We start from the raw sequence: 15,120 nt of genomic DNA on the forward strand, positions 1-15,120 counted from the left end.
GGGCACTTGAAGGCATTAAAAAAAGCTGTGTGTAGCTGGAGCCGCTGATCCGTTCAGCTGTCCCGGGGGTGCACACCGAGGCTACTCGGAACGTCAATGCGCAGCCAGGGCAGAACTCTGAGCTGTCTGCTCCAAGAAGCAGACCCCTGGGCCCTGAGCTACAGGAGAGGTTTTGCACCACCGACAGCAAAAAACTCAATCCTGCTCCTAACCAGTACACAGGTACAGCCAGCTCCTAGCTGGCTGAGCAAAGCACGGCCTTTACCCTTTAATGGGATGCGGTGGCCATTAAGGCCAGAGGAGGTAGTTTAGGAAGAGAGGAAGATGGTCCTGGGGGCACTTGGCATCTGGGAGAAGGAAGATACAGGGCAATCCCAGACAACTGTTCCCATAAGGGCCTGGCACCAGGAGCTTTGGAGAGAGGGCAGGGCACAGCTCCCCTCTCTCCCAGCCAACACAAACAGGAGTGGGGTTATTAAACCCACCTGGAGAGCATCAAGAGACTGACTAGTTGACTGAGTGGGTGACTCAAAAAAGGAGTCTCCAAGCTAAGCCAAGGAAGAAGCTCCTGAGACCAAGAGGAAGAACTCAGCCAGGCCCTGAGGGGAGAGTCTACAGTACAAGAAGGGCCAGGACCGGAATTGCACAGACCCAAGGAGGAGGGCTGTGAAACCCTGAATCTATGGGTCTGTCTATACTGCAGCGTAAGCCCAGGGCTAGCAATAACTTCAGGCAGCAGATCCAGAGTTTCTTAACCCAGGGCTCTAGCATCTACACTGCATTATTGGGCCGAGTCCCACTTCCCATGTCCCAGACTTCCTCGCACCCTTCCAAGATGCGGCTGCTCTAGCCCTTTGTTCGTGGTGCAGTAAGTGAAAACTTGACTGTCCAGAGGCCAAAGGAGAATCAGCCTGTGGGATACTCTTGGTGGACTCCAAGAACACGAGTCCAGTGGGGCCGCACCTACACTGCAAAGCAACAGGGCTTGAGCCCGGGTCCCAGCTTGACTCTGACTCAGACCCTCCACCCTCATGGGGTCCTGGGACCCTGTGTCGGAGTCCTGGGTTACAGTGATTTGTGTGTAGACAGAAGGGGGGTTAGGCTTGAGCCTGAGTTCAAACTCTGGGCTTACACTGCAGTGTAGACATACCCTAAAAGGGAGCGAGAAGCTGGTTAATCTGAATCAGATAGTCCCAAGGTGGGGGGAACATTGTACTCTGGATGTAGGTGTAAGTGGGTTATTCTCAGAATTGAAGGGGAAACTGAGGCAGGGTGCCTGCAGGGCCATTCCAGACCCTGAGGCAGTGCTCTGGGACTGCACCTACCTACGACACGCAACGCTACAGCATTTCTGTCTGTAATGTGATCACTTCTTAAAACTGCCTCTGATCAGTTTGGAGCAACAGCTCAGCAGCATAACAGCTGCCCCACTCATCTCACTGGACATTAACTCTGAAACCTAATGATGACCAGTCAACTATTTTCTGTTGAATACTAAATGTATTGTAGAGCCCTTCTCCCACTACTGGGTTCAGCACCTCCCTTCGAGGAAAACGGCACTTCAGGAAAGGCAAAGAGCATATCAACACAAGCAAAGATGCAGCTCCTTGCAATGACCTCCGGCTGGGGAACCAGAGGGGATATAGCTTTCAGACCAAGAGGAGCCCTAGAGGAGGAGGGTTGTAACCATCTGAGAAAAAAATGCACCCTGTTTCAGACACTGGTGGGAAATGCACCCCACTCCACGGTGAGAGGCGAGGGCTAGCTGCTAAGGCCAAGAGCCATCTAGGTATTGCAGACGGCTCTGTGGTGCAATGCTGCTACAATACTAGATCTCCAGCATGAACCTGAGCTGACACCAGCTCTGAGGCGAACACCCGTAGTACAGCAGAAGAAAGCAGGAAGCCAGCTGAACATGAGGTGCAGAGGCTTAGCTCAGACTTCACAGCTGTGCAGTGCACCAGGCTCAGTGATTGAGGGGTTTCTGAATACATAAGAATCGGTAACCAGCTCCAGATCTAAACTGCCTCCTGGGTGAGGCTGGAGAAGTCTGCACCAGGGGCACAAGCAGAGCTGCTGCTGGGCCTTGTCCTGAAGGCTTCTGCTTTGCGCCTGTGCTTCCCTGGAGAGTCCAATGTAAAGCGTGCTTCATCCCCCATCTCCCAAAGTCTGCAAGGCCATTCCAAGGACAGGGAGGGCTGCCGTCACACAGGGACAGACGGACTCCCGTCTGTGTGAGGAACCAGAACCCGCCACCCAGTTCCGTGGGCCTCGTCTCTGAAACAAGGCCACGGCTCTTGGAATCCCAGTCAGGAGCCCCCCGGCTCCCTTTTGGGAGGAATTCATCAGCCAGATCCAAAGCTGGAAGAGCCACTCTCTGAAGTAAACTACAGAGTGGCCAGCAGCAGCTGGGCCTGGACTCAGGGCTCCCTTCCCCAGCTGAGAAGACCGAGGAAGCAGGGTCCCTCTGTGAGCCCTTTGATATTGAGCGGCCTGGGAGGCACAGCTGGCTCCAGCCTGCAGAGACCCGGTCTAGATTTAAACACAACCGCTGTCAGAGACTCTCAGGACACCCAGCATTCTGCTGACAAGCACTTAGCAGCTCCATGGGACCCTTCAGCCCCCGAGCAAGGCCTGTGCCCTCCCAGCTCCCTAAGTGAGGGACAACGGACTTGGATCTTCCTCCAAACATCAGGGACCAGGAGTAAATCCCAACAGACCCTCATGCAGATATTTCCAGCTCCAGTCAATAAAGCACCAGCAGCCCGGTGAAACCCCAATGGATCAAACACACAGCAAGGGTCGGAGGGACTCCGATGTGTATCTGTTACACAGGGGGCAGGTGACTGACTCATCTGATGGGTTTATGGGACCTTCAGTATAGAGTGGTCTGAGAGCATCTTTCTCTTGTTCGGAGACTCTTTTGTTCTCTAAGTTCTTCCCATTGGAATCACTGCTGGGGACAGGTGCAGGCTTGTCCCCTCTTTATCCACCGTGCAGATACAGCACATGCAACGGCAGGGCAAGCGGCCTCTATGCTCCCCCTCCCAGTGTACCTCAACCCTGCCCTGGGAAGACCACACACAGGGATGCGCGAGGCGGTCAATCTCCTTGACCCATTCACTCTGTGGCACTTTTTCTGATTTTGCCAAGGGAGCCAATTGGTACCAACTGAGATGGGTTGTTAGAAGGGACGCCTGCACACCAGGCATGGACCCGCCCCAACAGCTCCTGATTTGGGGGACCTTTGGGAAAGCTTTCAGGCACTGCTGGCCCGGGCTGGATTTGAATTGGCAGCCTCTCCTTTATCTGCAGCACCGAGGTGCTTAGATCTGGAGGGTTTCAGCAGGGGGAGGGCAGCACACGCACAGAGTTCCCTCCGAGACTTCTAGCAATTGCAACTCGCCCCCTCCACCCCACCCTCCACGCTTGATATGCTCCTGGTTACCCAGGCCAATGATCAGTGGTCATTAAAGGACTATCCAGTGCTTTCTCGGGGTCCTCGCTCCCCTGCCCAACCTAGGAATCTATCAGAACAGGCCACTGCTAGCCCCCTGCCCATGAGCCCAGGAAGCAGAACAGACCCAGACCCTGCACTGTAGCACAGATGGGAATACAGCAGCTGGCTCTGCGGAAACCCCATCACTCAGCATCAAGATAAGTAAGTTAAACCTCGGGCAGCAGCTGTGCTGGAGGAGTTTGTGAGCATCAGCAGCTGGCATTAAGGAGCCTGGGCATGTGCAGGAAGTCTCTGTGCTCTTCTTCCTCCCCCGCCCCAGAGCTCTGCTTCTCCTTCCACCTGGAGCTCTGCCCCAGTCTAGGGGAGGAGCTGTGGAAGTGGGGGCCGGTATAGACAATGGCAGGGGCTCCTGGCGAGGGTTTGCAGGTGGGAGTACTGGACTGGGGATGAGGGTGCAGAGATGTTGGCAGAAAATGCTTGACCAGTCCCTGGCAGGCAGATAGCAGATGTTGGCAGCTGGGGGCTGTGTCCAGCAGGTGCAGGGTTTCACAGCCTTCTCCCTCAGAAGGTGATCAAGGAGTCCATGCCGCAGCCCTAGGATTAAGGCTCTTCTGTCAGAGAATCCTGCTTTAGTTAAAGGTTGCGTCAGTAACCCTGCACTTCCTGCAGCCCATGGTAAACATACAGCTCAGTATAACGAGTGAATGCACAGCCATTCTCCCCAACCCGCCCTCCCCCACACCAGGGGAAGTCAGCGTTCAAACGACTCTAGCTGGCATCCTATACTCCAGCCCTGAAGACACTTTCTGAACCTGACCACACTTGCCCAGACAAGGTTTCCTGCGTGTGCAGCCTGCAGCCAGGAAGGCACTAGCTGGCACAGCGGGGAAATGCACCACCTCAGGCTGCGCGACCTGCTCAGTGAGGAGTTCAGTGGAACCGGTCTCGTTTCCACTGAATCCAGCCCTCAAACCAAAGGCACAGGGTAAAAGTGGCCGTGTCTGCTCAGAGCCCCGGCACTGGAATAGCAGGGTGGGCAGGGACGAAGGCACACGGGAGAGCTGCATATCAGGAAAAAACCTGCACACCCCTAGAGCCAGGCCACCAGCCCCTTCCGTTCATGGGCACTACAATTATCCAAGCAAACATTTAATGAGATGAAGACCAGGCTAATGAGTTACTCATAGTCCTAATGAACCAGACACAGTGCCTGGGCTTGACGACAAGCCCGGAAGGAGCAAGCATAACAGGCCTGGGAGGGAGACAGTTCACATATGTGACAGTCTCAACAGCTGCTGAGTGGAGATCCAGGAACTGCCTCCTGTGACAATGGCAGGGTAGCGGGCTGTCAGCAGCTGCTCCACAGGAGATGCTGGCAAAGGCACTAACTGCAGCCTAGGGAGGCAAGGAACGGCTGAATGGGACTTTCTACAGTGTGCAATGAATGACTAAGGCTTACCTAAGGGGAAAGAGGTGGACCGGCCTTGCTCTGACTGCCATGCACGCTGGGTGAATGAATGAACAAGGCTTTGTTCTGAAGAGACTGTTTGAGTCCCTTTAATCGGCTGCCGTCACAGGCTCCTGGAGGGAAAAAGGCTTGCAGGTGCAAACTCCCTTGGGCCTGTCGGTTTGACAGTTGGTGAACAGGGGGTTGGAGCCCACAGAGCTAGCCTACGACTGGTAGGACCATGTGGTTTCCACCCAGAGAGAGAGGAAGGCAGCAAAGGGGTGCCCTCAAGGGGGACTAACAGGATCTAAAGTGCAGCCTCACCCTGTAACGGTGAGCCTCCCCAAGTGGAGTTTTTAGAGCGGGACTCTCTCTCTTCCCTTCCTGGGGGGTAGGGGGGGCACATTCCTGCTCTCCAAGATAAGCTCTTCTGTCTAGGCTGGGCTGTAAACTCAGGTTGTTGTAGATCACAGGCCTTCCACCTCCCCTGCAGAGCTGGCAAGGTGAGCTAGCGCTGCCCGTTCCACCTTAACTACTGTGCACAGGACTCGTCTACGTATCTCTGGCCTCAGGGCAGCAATGAGACCGCATGGGAGGGAGCTGGAGTGTGACAATCCAAGCTTTATGCATTGCTGCTGCCCCTAGGGCCCAGACTGCTCCTGGAGACTTCTATCCTGGGAGCAAAACAAACAAAGCAACCCCAACACAGCCCAAGGTGGGGGGGGGGGGGGGAACAAGCTGGCTTCATGGACCAAAATACTCTACAGATTTATTTTTAAAATCAAGCCCAGTGCTGCTGAAGGAAGCGGATTTCCAAAGGCTGCAAAGAAAGACACTATTGAAAGAAGCTAACGCAGGCCAAATCCTCGCTCTCTCAGCGGAGAACGAACGGATGAGTTATAACAAATCGCCAGCAGCAGCCAGAACATTTCCAGAGGGATCCTCCCAAGTCCCTTGGTTTTTTAACAAAAGAAAGAGGTCTGTAAATGGGCGTGCATGCAGGTCTCCAGTACTTTAAATATCTATCAGCAGGCAAGAAGAAAAGGAGGACGTGTGGCACCTTAGAGACGAACCCATTTATTTGAGCTGTAGCTCACGAAAGCTCACGCTCAAATAAATTGGTTGGTCTCTAAGGTGCCACACGTCTTCCTCTTCTTTTTGCGAATACAGACTAACACGGCTGCTACTCGGAAACCTATCAGCAGGCAGACTTTGCCAGAGTTCTAGCTATACTGCAGGAATGGGACCGGATAGGTACAAGTGTTCCTACAAGTGTTAGCCATGTAGGAAGTCCTTGGTTAGGCACACGGGCTGCTGCCCCAGCCATATTTAGAAGTGCCATGTAGCCCTGCTCAGCTTGGTCTCGGGCAGAGGTCTCAAACACACAGCCCGCAGGGTTATTTTCTGCCCCCCCCCCGAGCGTTTACCTAGAGCAGCTCCTGCCTGGCACGCACCGGGGGCAGGGCAGGTTCCCCACCTGCCTGTCCTGCCCCCGCACCGCTCCGGGACCTGGGGGGAGGATGGGGAGGCACAGGGGTCTGTGTGTTGCCCTGGCCGCTCCTCCAGGTATCTCCCCCAAAGCTCCCACTGGCTGTGGCCAGGGCAACACACAGACCCCTGTGTCCCCCTGCCCCCACCCAAGTCCCGGCCGCTTCCTGCCTGCCCTGCCGCCGGAGCACGCTGGGCCAGACCCGCCCCCCCAACCCTTCCTGCAGCCAAACCCCCTGCCCTGAGCCCCCTCCCACACCCACACCCCTCCTGCACCCCGACCCCCTGCCCTGAGCCCCCTGCTGCACCCCACACCCCAGCCCCCTGCCCTGAGCCGCCTGCTGCACCCTGACCCCCTGCCCCACTCTGCACCCCAACCCCCTGACCTGAGCCCCCTGCCACATCCCGCACCGCTCCTGCACCCCAACCCCCTGCCTCACCCTGCACCCCTCCTGCACCCCTTGGGGGCAGGGAGGGGGCAGAGTTGGGGTGAGGATTTCGGGGAAGCGGTTGGAATGCGGGCAGGGAGGGGTGGGAAGAGGCAGGGCCTCATGGAAGGGGTGGAGTGGGGTGGGGCCGGGGCAGCGGGGGGTGGTGGTCAGTGGTGCGGCCCTCAGGCCAATGTACTACTCCTCACGTGGTCCTCGTGGTCATTTGACTTTGAGACCCCTGGTCTAGGGGGAACATGACAGAAGCTCCCAGGGCCTGGTCTACATAAACTTTGTACTGGTACAACTATGTCAGTTGGGGGGACTTAACTGAAATACGTAAACCAGTAGAAGCCCTAATGTGGACACAGTTACATGGACATTAAGGTGCCTTGCACCAGTAGTTTATTCTCCTTTCCATACAGGAATAAGCTATAACAGTGTGAGGCACTTTTATACCAGTATAATTTTGCTCATGCTAAACCTTGTACCAACACAGTTAGAGCAGAAAAACTCTTGTGACTAGACAAGCCAGAGTCTCGCTGAAAAGTTCTGCAATGGGCATTAAGGACTTTAGAAAGTTTCACCCCGAGCAGCAGCACTTAGCACCTGCCGAAGCCTCACCTGCAGGAGGGATCCCAACATTGCTCCTGCTGGTGGAGCGGCAGCAGGGTGACGACTGCTGGGAATTTTTAGAAAGTTTCCTTGGTGGAAACAGGGTCACAGAGGCCAAGAGGTTCAAAGGATGTTCCAAAAATCCTGACTTCTAGATGACACGCACTAAAACCTACATTAAAAGAACATGAACACTGCAAAGCCAAGAACTCCAATGTTAGGAAAAGTCAGAATTAAGGCTACTCATGCAGTGTCCTTGTGCAGATGCGTTACGACACAGTCTTCACTCACATGATCAGACATAATTTTTTCCACAGGACCTCTGCCTCATTCAGGGCACAGGACGGATGGCGCAAAATCAATGAACAGCTATTCAATATTGTTTTCTCCTTATTGTTCAATGTATGGCCCTGGGCCTTATTTACTGCACACTATTCAAAGCCTGCTCTGAAGACAACATTATTCATTTCCTCGTGGGCTCTTCTGTGATGCCCATCAGTATGGCATCTGAGTGCTTCACACACTGCAATTACTTTTCCCAACCCCTGTGAGATGAGGAAATGCTATTATCCCCATTGTAGAGATTACTCAAAAAATATCAATTAATTGAGATGCCTAGCATGATATAGCACTTTGTGTGTTCAAAGCACAGCTCCCACTGACTGCAGCTGCAACTGCTTAGTCCTTCAAATCAGACCCCAGGGTCTCAAGTCAGTTACCCAGAAAATGAGGAACACACGATTAGTGACCTCCTGTGAAAAGTCTGGTTTAAGGTGATTTGACTAGCATCCCATAGGCACACAGAGGCAGGGATAGAATCCAATTCTCCAGGGCAGCATTCCACTGCCTTATCCATGACACCATCCTTTCTCTTCCTGCATCCCCTGCCGCATCACTACAGACCTTCCACAACAGATGAGGCAGGGATCCTATAGACAACAGCCTCCTTCACGCACAACTCTGCTCCACCCCAGAGCAGGTCCATTCTGCGCAATGAATGAGGCAGAGGTCCCATGGAAAAAATAGCACACAATTGTGTAGTTAAAGAATGGATCATAAAGCATACACACAAGAGGACTGAATTATGGTTGCATGAACAACTAAATAAGCAATACTGCCAAAAGGGGTTTTTGGTAATATAACTGAGTCTACACTAGGGGTTTTGCAAGGACAGCTGTGTCGGTTCCTCAGGTGGTGACATTTTTTCACATTCCCAACCAAAGCAGCTATACAAGCAAAACGTTTATGTGTAGACGGGGCCCGACTTTCAAGCTCACACGGGAAATCAGTGGCAGAGCAAGAACTAAATAGTTTCCCCCAAATCCGAGACTAGTACCTTCGCTGCTGGAACGTACTTTATCTCATTCACAAGCTGTCTAAAAATCCTGCCTGACGTAACGATAAACCTTCCTGTCCAGGTCATAAGCTGACCAGTGGCTAACTGAGAAAGCAGATAGTAGGAAAAAAGCCTCCCATACAGACAGGTTATTCCATAACTGTCCACCTCAGGATGTGTTGCAGGTCCTTTGAAGCAACTGGAACTGGCAACTGTCAGACAAGATACTGGTCTAGATGGCCACCAGCCCAAACCCATATGACAATTCCTAGGATTGTGAGAGGAGCTTGGTAGCTTACCATACTCCCCCAGACACACTACTCTGATGTGGTTATAGCCGATACGGGTCAATGTATGCACACAGGACTTTTTCCCAGTGCAACTGGGCATTGGCCATACACCCACCACACTGTGTAATTGTGCTGGTGCATTCTGGGAAAACACAGGCAGTTCTCCTTTACTGCCTCAACTGCGGGGGCCAAGGGCAGAGGCCTGCGGGTGCCTCCCACAGTGGATTCTTTTCAGGTTGTCCCCCTGCACAGAGAGCTAGGACACTCTCACCTCACTACCCAGGCACTGTTAGAAGGCCGAATTCGTAAGGCAGCAGGGCTGTTAGGACCAGGATGCAGCCTGAGCGTTGTGCTACGATTATGCCATAGCTGCATGGTTAGGAGGCAGGTGTTAACATGGATCGTGTGTTAAGTCAACCAAGTTACACAGTCAGGCTATGTCTGCACTGCACAATTAATCCACTTGGATCAGCTGCCTGGTCCAAGCACTCAAGTTAGTTTAGGCCAGGAGTGAATATTCCCACTGCAAAGCCAAACCCATGTTACTACGTCCTCCCATCTCTGCGCCCACCAAGGTGTGTCTGAGGGCACTGCAGTGAGGACCAACAAGAAGAATTACACAGATCTAAGGTAAAGAAGGCTCAGCTGAACAGGGCAGTTTCTATATGCAAGTTTCTGATAGCCCTGCAATTCTACAGGAAGTGAAAAGTAAATGGGGGGAAGTTTTTCTCCCCCCGACAACTGCTTCCACATCATGCAAGGCACAACCCAGTGTCCTCCTCAGTAGATTTCTCCTCCCCAGAAGCCTCAATTCTGAGCGACCCCACATCAGCCACCGCGCACAAGCACAGTTTGGCAGGGGCACGGGATGCACAAGTCACATTTGGGGCAGGGGTAAGTAACAAACAGCTTTTCACTCGGTCCAGCGTGAGGTAGGAGAAAGGTGTGACATCCCTTCTGGCAGCAAATCCAGTGAGACAAGCTCCTCCTCTGACAAACGGAGCATCCGAGACTTCTGGGGGGTGAGGGCCCCTTGCACCAGTCGGGGCTTGGCCCCTTGACGTAAAGATGGCCCAAACTGCAAAGAAGTTTGGAACCTAACCAGAACTTCCCCAAAGTTCAAGAGATTTGCATCTCAGATTCTGGTTAAGGATCCAGGAACACAGAACCTGCCACATTCAAACAGACACTGAGGCAAACTAACCGAGGCTCCAACAGTGGCCGAAAGCAAATAATCAAAAGAATGAAGAATGCCACATACTGTACCTGGCTGTAGCCCAGAAGTGGAGATTTTTCTGATCTCCAGCTGATCACCCACTTACACCTTGAAACAGGTTACCAAGGAGCTAGGGAGGAAAGAAGCCTCATGTGATTGGGTATCTACCCCACACTGGCATTAAAAGTGTTAAACTGGAGCTAGAGAGCTTAATGAAGGCACCAGGTTACACCTGGAGGGTGGGCTGGGCTGGCCCACCTGAAGATGAGGCCCAGCTGCAGGAGAAGGTGGGTGATGAGCATAAAGGGAAGAAGCCCAGAGGAGAAAGGATCCTATAGTCTCTCCCTAGCGGCTGGAGATTGAAGGAAGGGCCTCAAGGGAAACAGATGTACAGAAGCCCAGGAAGAGGCCGTGGGGAAGGCCACAGGAGGAAGAAGTCAAGGGAGGCAGCAGGAGCAGACCTCAGCTGTTCACTGCAGGGTCCCTACTTGGACTGGAACTCAGGGGAGAGGAAGGAGCTGGGTTCCCCTGCTGACCACAGGGAAAGATGGTACAGAAACACCCTGATGGGGGAGAAGCACTGTTGAATTAGGAGCTGGGCTTCAGGGAGAAAGCCCTGGGAGGTGTTGCTCAGCACCACGCCAGGAGACCAACCCTGCAGACTAGAGCCCTACAGAGTCTGCCAAGGAGTGAGCCCTACTAAGGGTGAAGAGTTATGTTTGAGTCTAGGTTATTGGCCCAGAAGAGAGCGGTCAAAATCTGACCTGGCTGGATGGCTGGCATGAGAACACTACAGGGCCATAGCTGCTGTCAATGGGGAGCACTAGATGGGGGAGAGTCTGCTGTGCTATGCCATGCCCAGCTATGGGGCGGGGGGGGGGGGTGAACGTTCCAGTGATGTGTCAACCCATCCATACCCTCCTTTAGCGTTATGTGTTACACACGCCACCTGTCATTTCAGCACATTCGTGGCTTAGGACCAGCTCCAAAGCCCACCGAAGTCAATGGAAGACTTTCCCCTGACTTCACTGCGCTGAGGATCGGGCCCTCGTGCTTCTCCATCTCTGCCACATCTTCTTTCAGAAGGCCCACAGAGACCAAACCCTTCCCCCAATCATTAGCTTCCCCGACAGTGTGAGCCCCTAGGGTGTGCTCTGCTGATTACTAACACACGCCCAGGCAGGGCTCTGATGCTGTGGCAACGAAAGTTCTCTGAATGCTTAGATCCAACGGACAAGGCCAAATCCCACTACTGAAATAGTGCTTTAAAAACTTATTCTCCCTTCTGGAATATGGAAACCTTCACCTAACACTTAAGTAGTCTCACTGATATGGGGTCAACTTATTCTGTAACATACAACTTTTAACAGTGATTATTCATTCACCATGAATTTTGGGAGTACCTGGTAAAAACTGCAAGGATGAAAGAATGCTCTCTAATACGCATAGACATCGAGCACTTTTTTAAAATTAGCATTCCTGTTTTTTATCCCCTAGGCGTAAGAGCTACATACAACTCTGAGCGAAGAACGCTGGTCGCTTTTCCAAAGTGTTGGGTTTACTTCACCCCAACTCTGTGCTGGTAAATGGTGGGTATGGGATCCCCTGAAGGGTCCACGCTGGCATCGCAGCAAGCAGAGGCAGGTACTTCAATTATTGCTAATTGTTTGGCCCTTCTATAGAACCTTCAATCCACAGACTTAGTGAAGGTGAATGACTCAGCCCTGTAAAGATACTGCTTCCCACCCCCACAGATCGGTCCAGCTGGACCTACAGAGAACTCATATCTCCTAACCCCGCAACCCCAGCCTTGTACTCTAACTGCAAGAGCAACCCCCCTTCCAGTGCACTGAAGGGACACACATGCTGTGTTTTAGGAGGCATTCAGCATCACATGAAGGTTTTCTTAGCTTTGTTGATCCCCCTTTAAACAATTTGTATTTGACATTTTAAAAGCCTGATCCATGGACCAGGACATCACTGTGCCAGGCGCCGTACAAACACAGAGCAAAAAGCCACTGCCCCAAGGAGCGCACAATCTAAGAATAAGCAAACAGGGGTGTACAAAGAAACAAGCGGCAGGCATTGATCAGCCCCATGAGCAGCAGTGTCTTGTTCGGCACTCACTGAGGTATGTTGTAAGAAGTCCAAAAGAGTTGCAAGAGGCAGGGGTGAGCACCCTGGGGCAGAAAGCAGAAGCAGCAAAATCTACAGAGTCAGCCCCAGAAGGATCTAGATCAGTAGTTTTCGAACTGGGGTACGCGTATCCCTAGCGGTACAGAAGCTCTTGGAGAGTACACAAGCAAAATCCTGTAATGGCGGACAACGCCTGGCATGTGGTAAGACTTTGCAATCTAATCACAGGGTCACAACAATACACCTATCTCCGATGTGGGTATGTGGTAGACTGCATTATTTGGAAAGGTGTACACAGCCCAAAAAGTTTGAAAACCACTCATGTACATGAATCCCACCTATCTACTCAAAGGATGGCAGGGCCACCTAAGAGATGGAGAGACATTAACAGCAGGTACTGACTGGGCCAACCTCCCAGCGGGAGCTTGGGGGGAAGAGCACTGGCCAAGGGAGCTTATCCTGGCCTCCTGGTGGCGTTCGCCAGGTGACCCGCGTACACGCCTGCGTTGCAGGATGGGATTGGACCCAGGTGATGGGAGAGCCAGCGCCAGGCACTCGGCTCTGGCACCCCGTGCACGCATCGCCGGAGGGGACGCCCAGCCCGGTGCAGACCTCGGGGGCCAGCCACCCACCCAGCTGTGCAGAAGGTGGCAGGCTGCACTGCCCGGAGCTGAGGCAGTGGCTAGGGCTCTGACCCACAGGGCCCCAGACCCACACCCCGGCAAGCCCCCTGGAGGCCATGTTACTGCCATGGCCGGGGGAGAAGGAGAGGGTGCCCCTCCAGCCAGAGTGGGGGGAGCCTGGCCGGCCAGCCAAGGAGCGGGAGGGAGCCGGCGAGTGCCCCCCCCCCGCAGGCGGAGAGGGGGGGAACCAGCTGGCTGGGTGCCCCCCAGGGCATGGGCGATGGGGGAAAGCCGGGCAGAATGGGGGGGGGTGGCTCAGTGCCCCCCCTCCGGGCACGGGCGATGGAGGGGAGCCGAGCGGAGTGGGGGGGCCGGCTGGGTGCCCCCCCTCCGGGCACGGGCGATGGGGGAAAGCCGGGCAGAATGGGGGGGGGCCGGCTGGGTGCCCTCCCCCGGGCACGGGCGATGGGGGGAGCCGGGCGGAGGGGGGGGGGCCGGCTAGGTGCCCCCCTCCGGGCATGGGCAATGGAGGGGAGCCGAGCGAAGTGGGGGGGGGCCGGCTGGGTGCCCTCCCCCGGGCACGGGCGATGGGGGGAGCCGGGTGGAGGGGGGGCCGGCTAGGTGCGCCCCCTCTGGGAATGGGCGATGGAGGGGAGCCGGGCGGAGTGGGGGGGCAGGCTGGGTGCCCTCCCCCGGGCTCGGGCGGAGGGGGGGCCGGCTGGATGCCCCCCCCGGGCTCGGGCGGAGGGGGGGCCGGCTGGATGCCCCCCCCCGGGCACGGGCGACGGAGGGGAGCCGGGCGGAGGGGGGGGGCCGGCTGGATGCCCCCCCCCGGGCACGGGCGATGGGGGGGAGCCGGGCGGAGGGGGGACCGGCTGGGTGCCCCCCCCCGGGCTCGGGCGATGGGGGGAGCCGGGCGGAGTGGGGGGGCCGGCTGGGTGCCCCCCCCCGGGCTCGGGCGATGGGGGGAGCCGGCTGGGGGGCTGGCGGCGGCGGTACCTGGCAGCGGCAGCAGCAGCCCGGCGAGGAGGCAGCAGGCGGCGGCGAGGCGGAGCAGGGCGCGGCCGGGCCCCTCCATGGGGCCGGGCTGGGGGGCGGCGGGCGGGCGACAGGGAGCCGGGCGGGGGCGCGGAGCCGTCGCGTCTCGGAGCCCGGCGCTGAGTCAGGGGCAGGCGGCGGCTGCCACGTGGTTCGTTCCCCAACACGCGGGGCGTGTCCCCCACCCCGGGCTCCCCGCCCCCCGGGCCGCCCCCCTGTCTCCCCACGTGTCCCCCCCCGCGCCCCGCCCCCCGGGCCGCGCCCCCTGCCCCCCCACCCCGTCCTCCCCGCCCCCATCCTCCCCCCGGGCAGCCCCTTGTACCCCCCGGGGTCCCCGCCCCCATCCTCCCCCCCCGCTCCCCGCCCCCCGGGCCGCGCCCCCTGCCCCCCCACCCCGGGCTCCCCGCCCCCATCCTCCCCCCGGGCAGCCCCTTGTACCCCCCGGCGTCCCCGCCCCCATCCTCCCCCCCGTGCTCCCCGCCCCCCTGTCCCTCCACGTGTCCCCCTCCCCGCCCCCCGGGCCGCGCCCCCTGCCCCCCACCCCGTGCTCCCCGCCCCCATCCTCCCCCCGGGCAGCCCCTTGTACCCACCGGGGTCCCCGCCCCCCGGGCCGCGGCCCCTGCCCCCCGCCCCCATCCTCCCCTCCCCGTGCTCCCCGCCCCCATCGTCCCCCTGTGCTCCCCTCTCCCATCCTCCCCCCCCCGTGCTCCCCGCCACCCAGGCCGCCCCCCTGTCCTCCCCCGTGCTCTCTGCCCCCATCCTCCCCCCCGTGCTCCCCGTCCCCGGGGCCGCCCCCCTGTCATCCCCCGTGCTCTCCACCCCCCGGGCCGCCCCTCCTGCCCCCCCCCGTGCTCCCCTCTGCCATCCGCCCCCCCATGCTCCGTGTTCCCCGGGCCGCCCCTCCTGCCCCCCCCCCGTGCTCCTCGCCCCCTGGGCCGCCCCCCTCTTCCCCCCCCGTGCTCCCCGTCCCCATCCTCCCCCCGTGCTCCCTGCCCCCGGGCCGCCCCGCTCTGCCCCCCCGTGCTCCTCGCCCCATCCTCCCT

General features: G+C 56.9%; 1 protein-coding gene across 1 annotated transcript in view; it reads right to left on the reverse strand.

Annotated features, from left to right (window-relative positions):
- LOC311525452 (uncharacterized protein) overlaps positions 1-14,190 on the reverse strand; it is a 29,242-nt gene extending 15,052 nt beyond the window's left edge. Inside the window, exon 1 of the mRNA XM_084637625.1 lies at positions 14,039-14,190. Within this exon, the coding sequence (XP_084493751.1) occupies positions 14,039-14,117 (79 nt within the window). The 5' untranslated portion in view covers positions 14,118-14,190. The remainder of the gene's footprint in view (positions 1-14,038) is intronic.
- Between the last annotated feature and the right edge of the window lie 930 nt (positions 14,191-15,120).

The sequence above is a fragment of the Lepidochelys olivacea genome (assembly GCF_965140295.1).
Source record: "Lepidochelys olivacea isolate rLepOli2 genome assembly, chromosome: 8".
In the NCBI taxonomy this organism is placed as follows: Eukaryota; Metazoa; Chordata; order Testudines; family Cheloniidae; genus Lepidochelys; species Lepidochelys olivacea.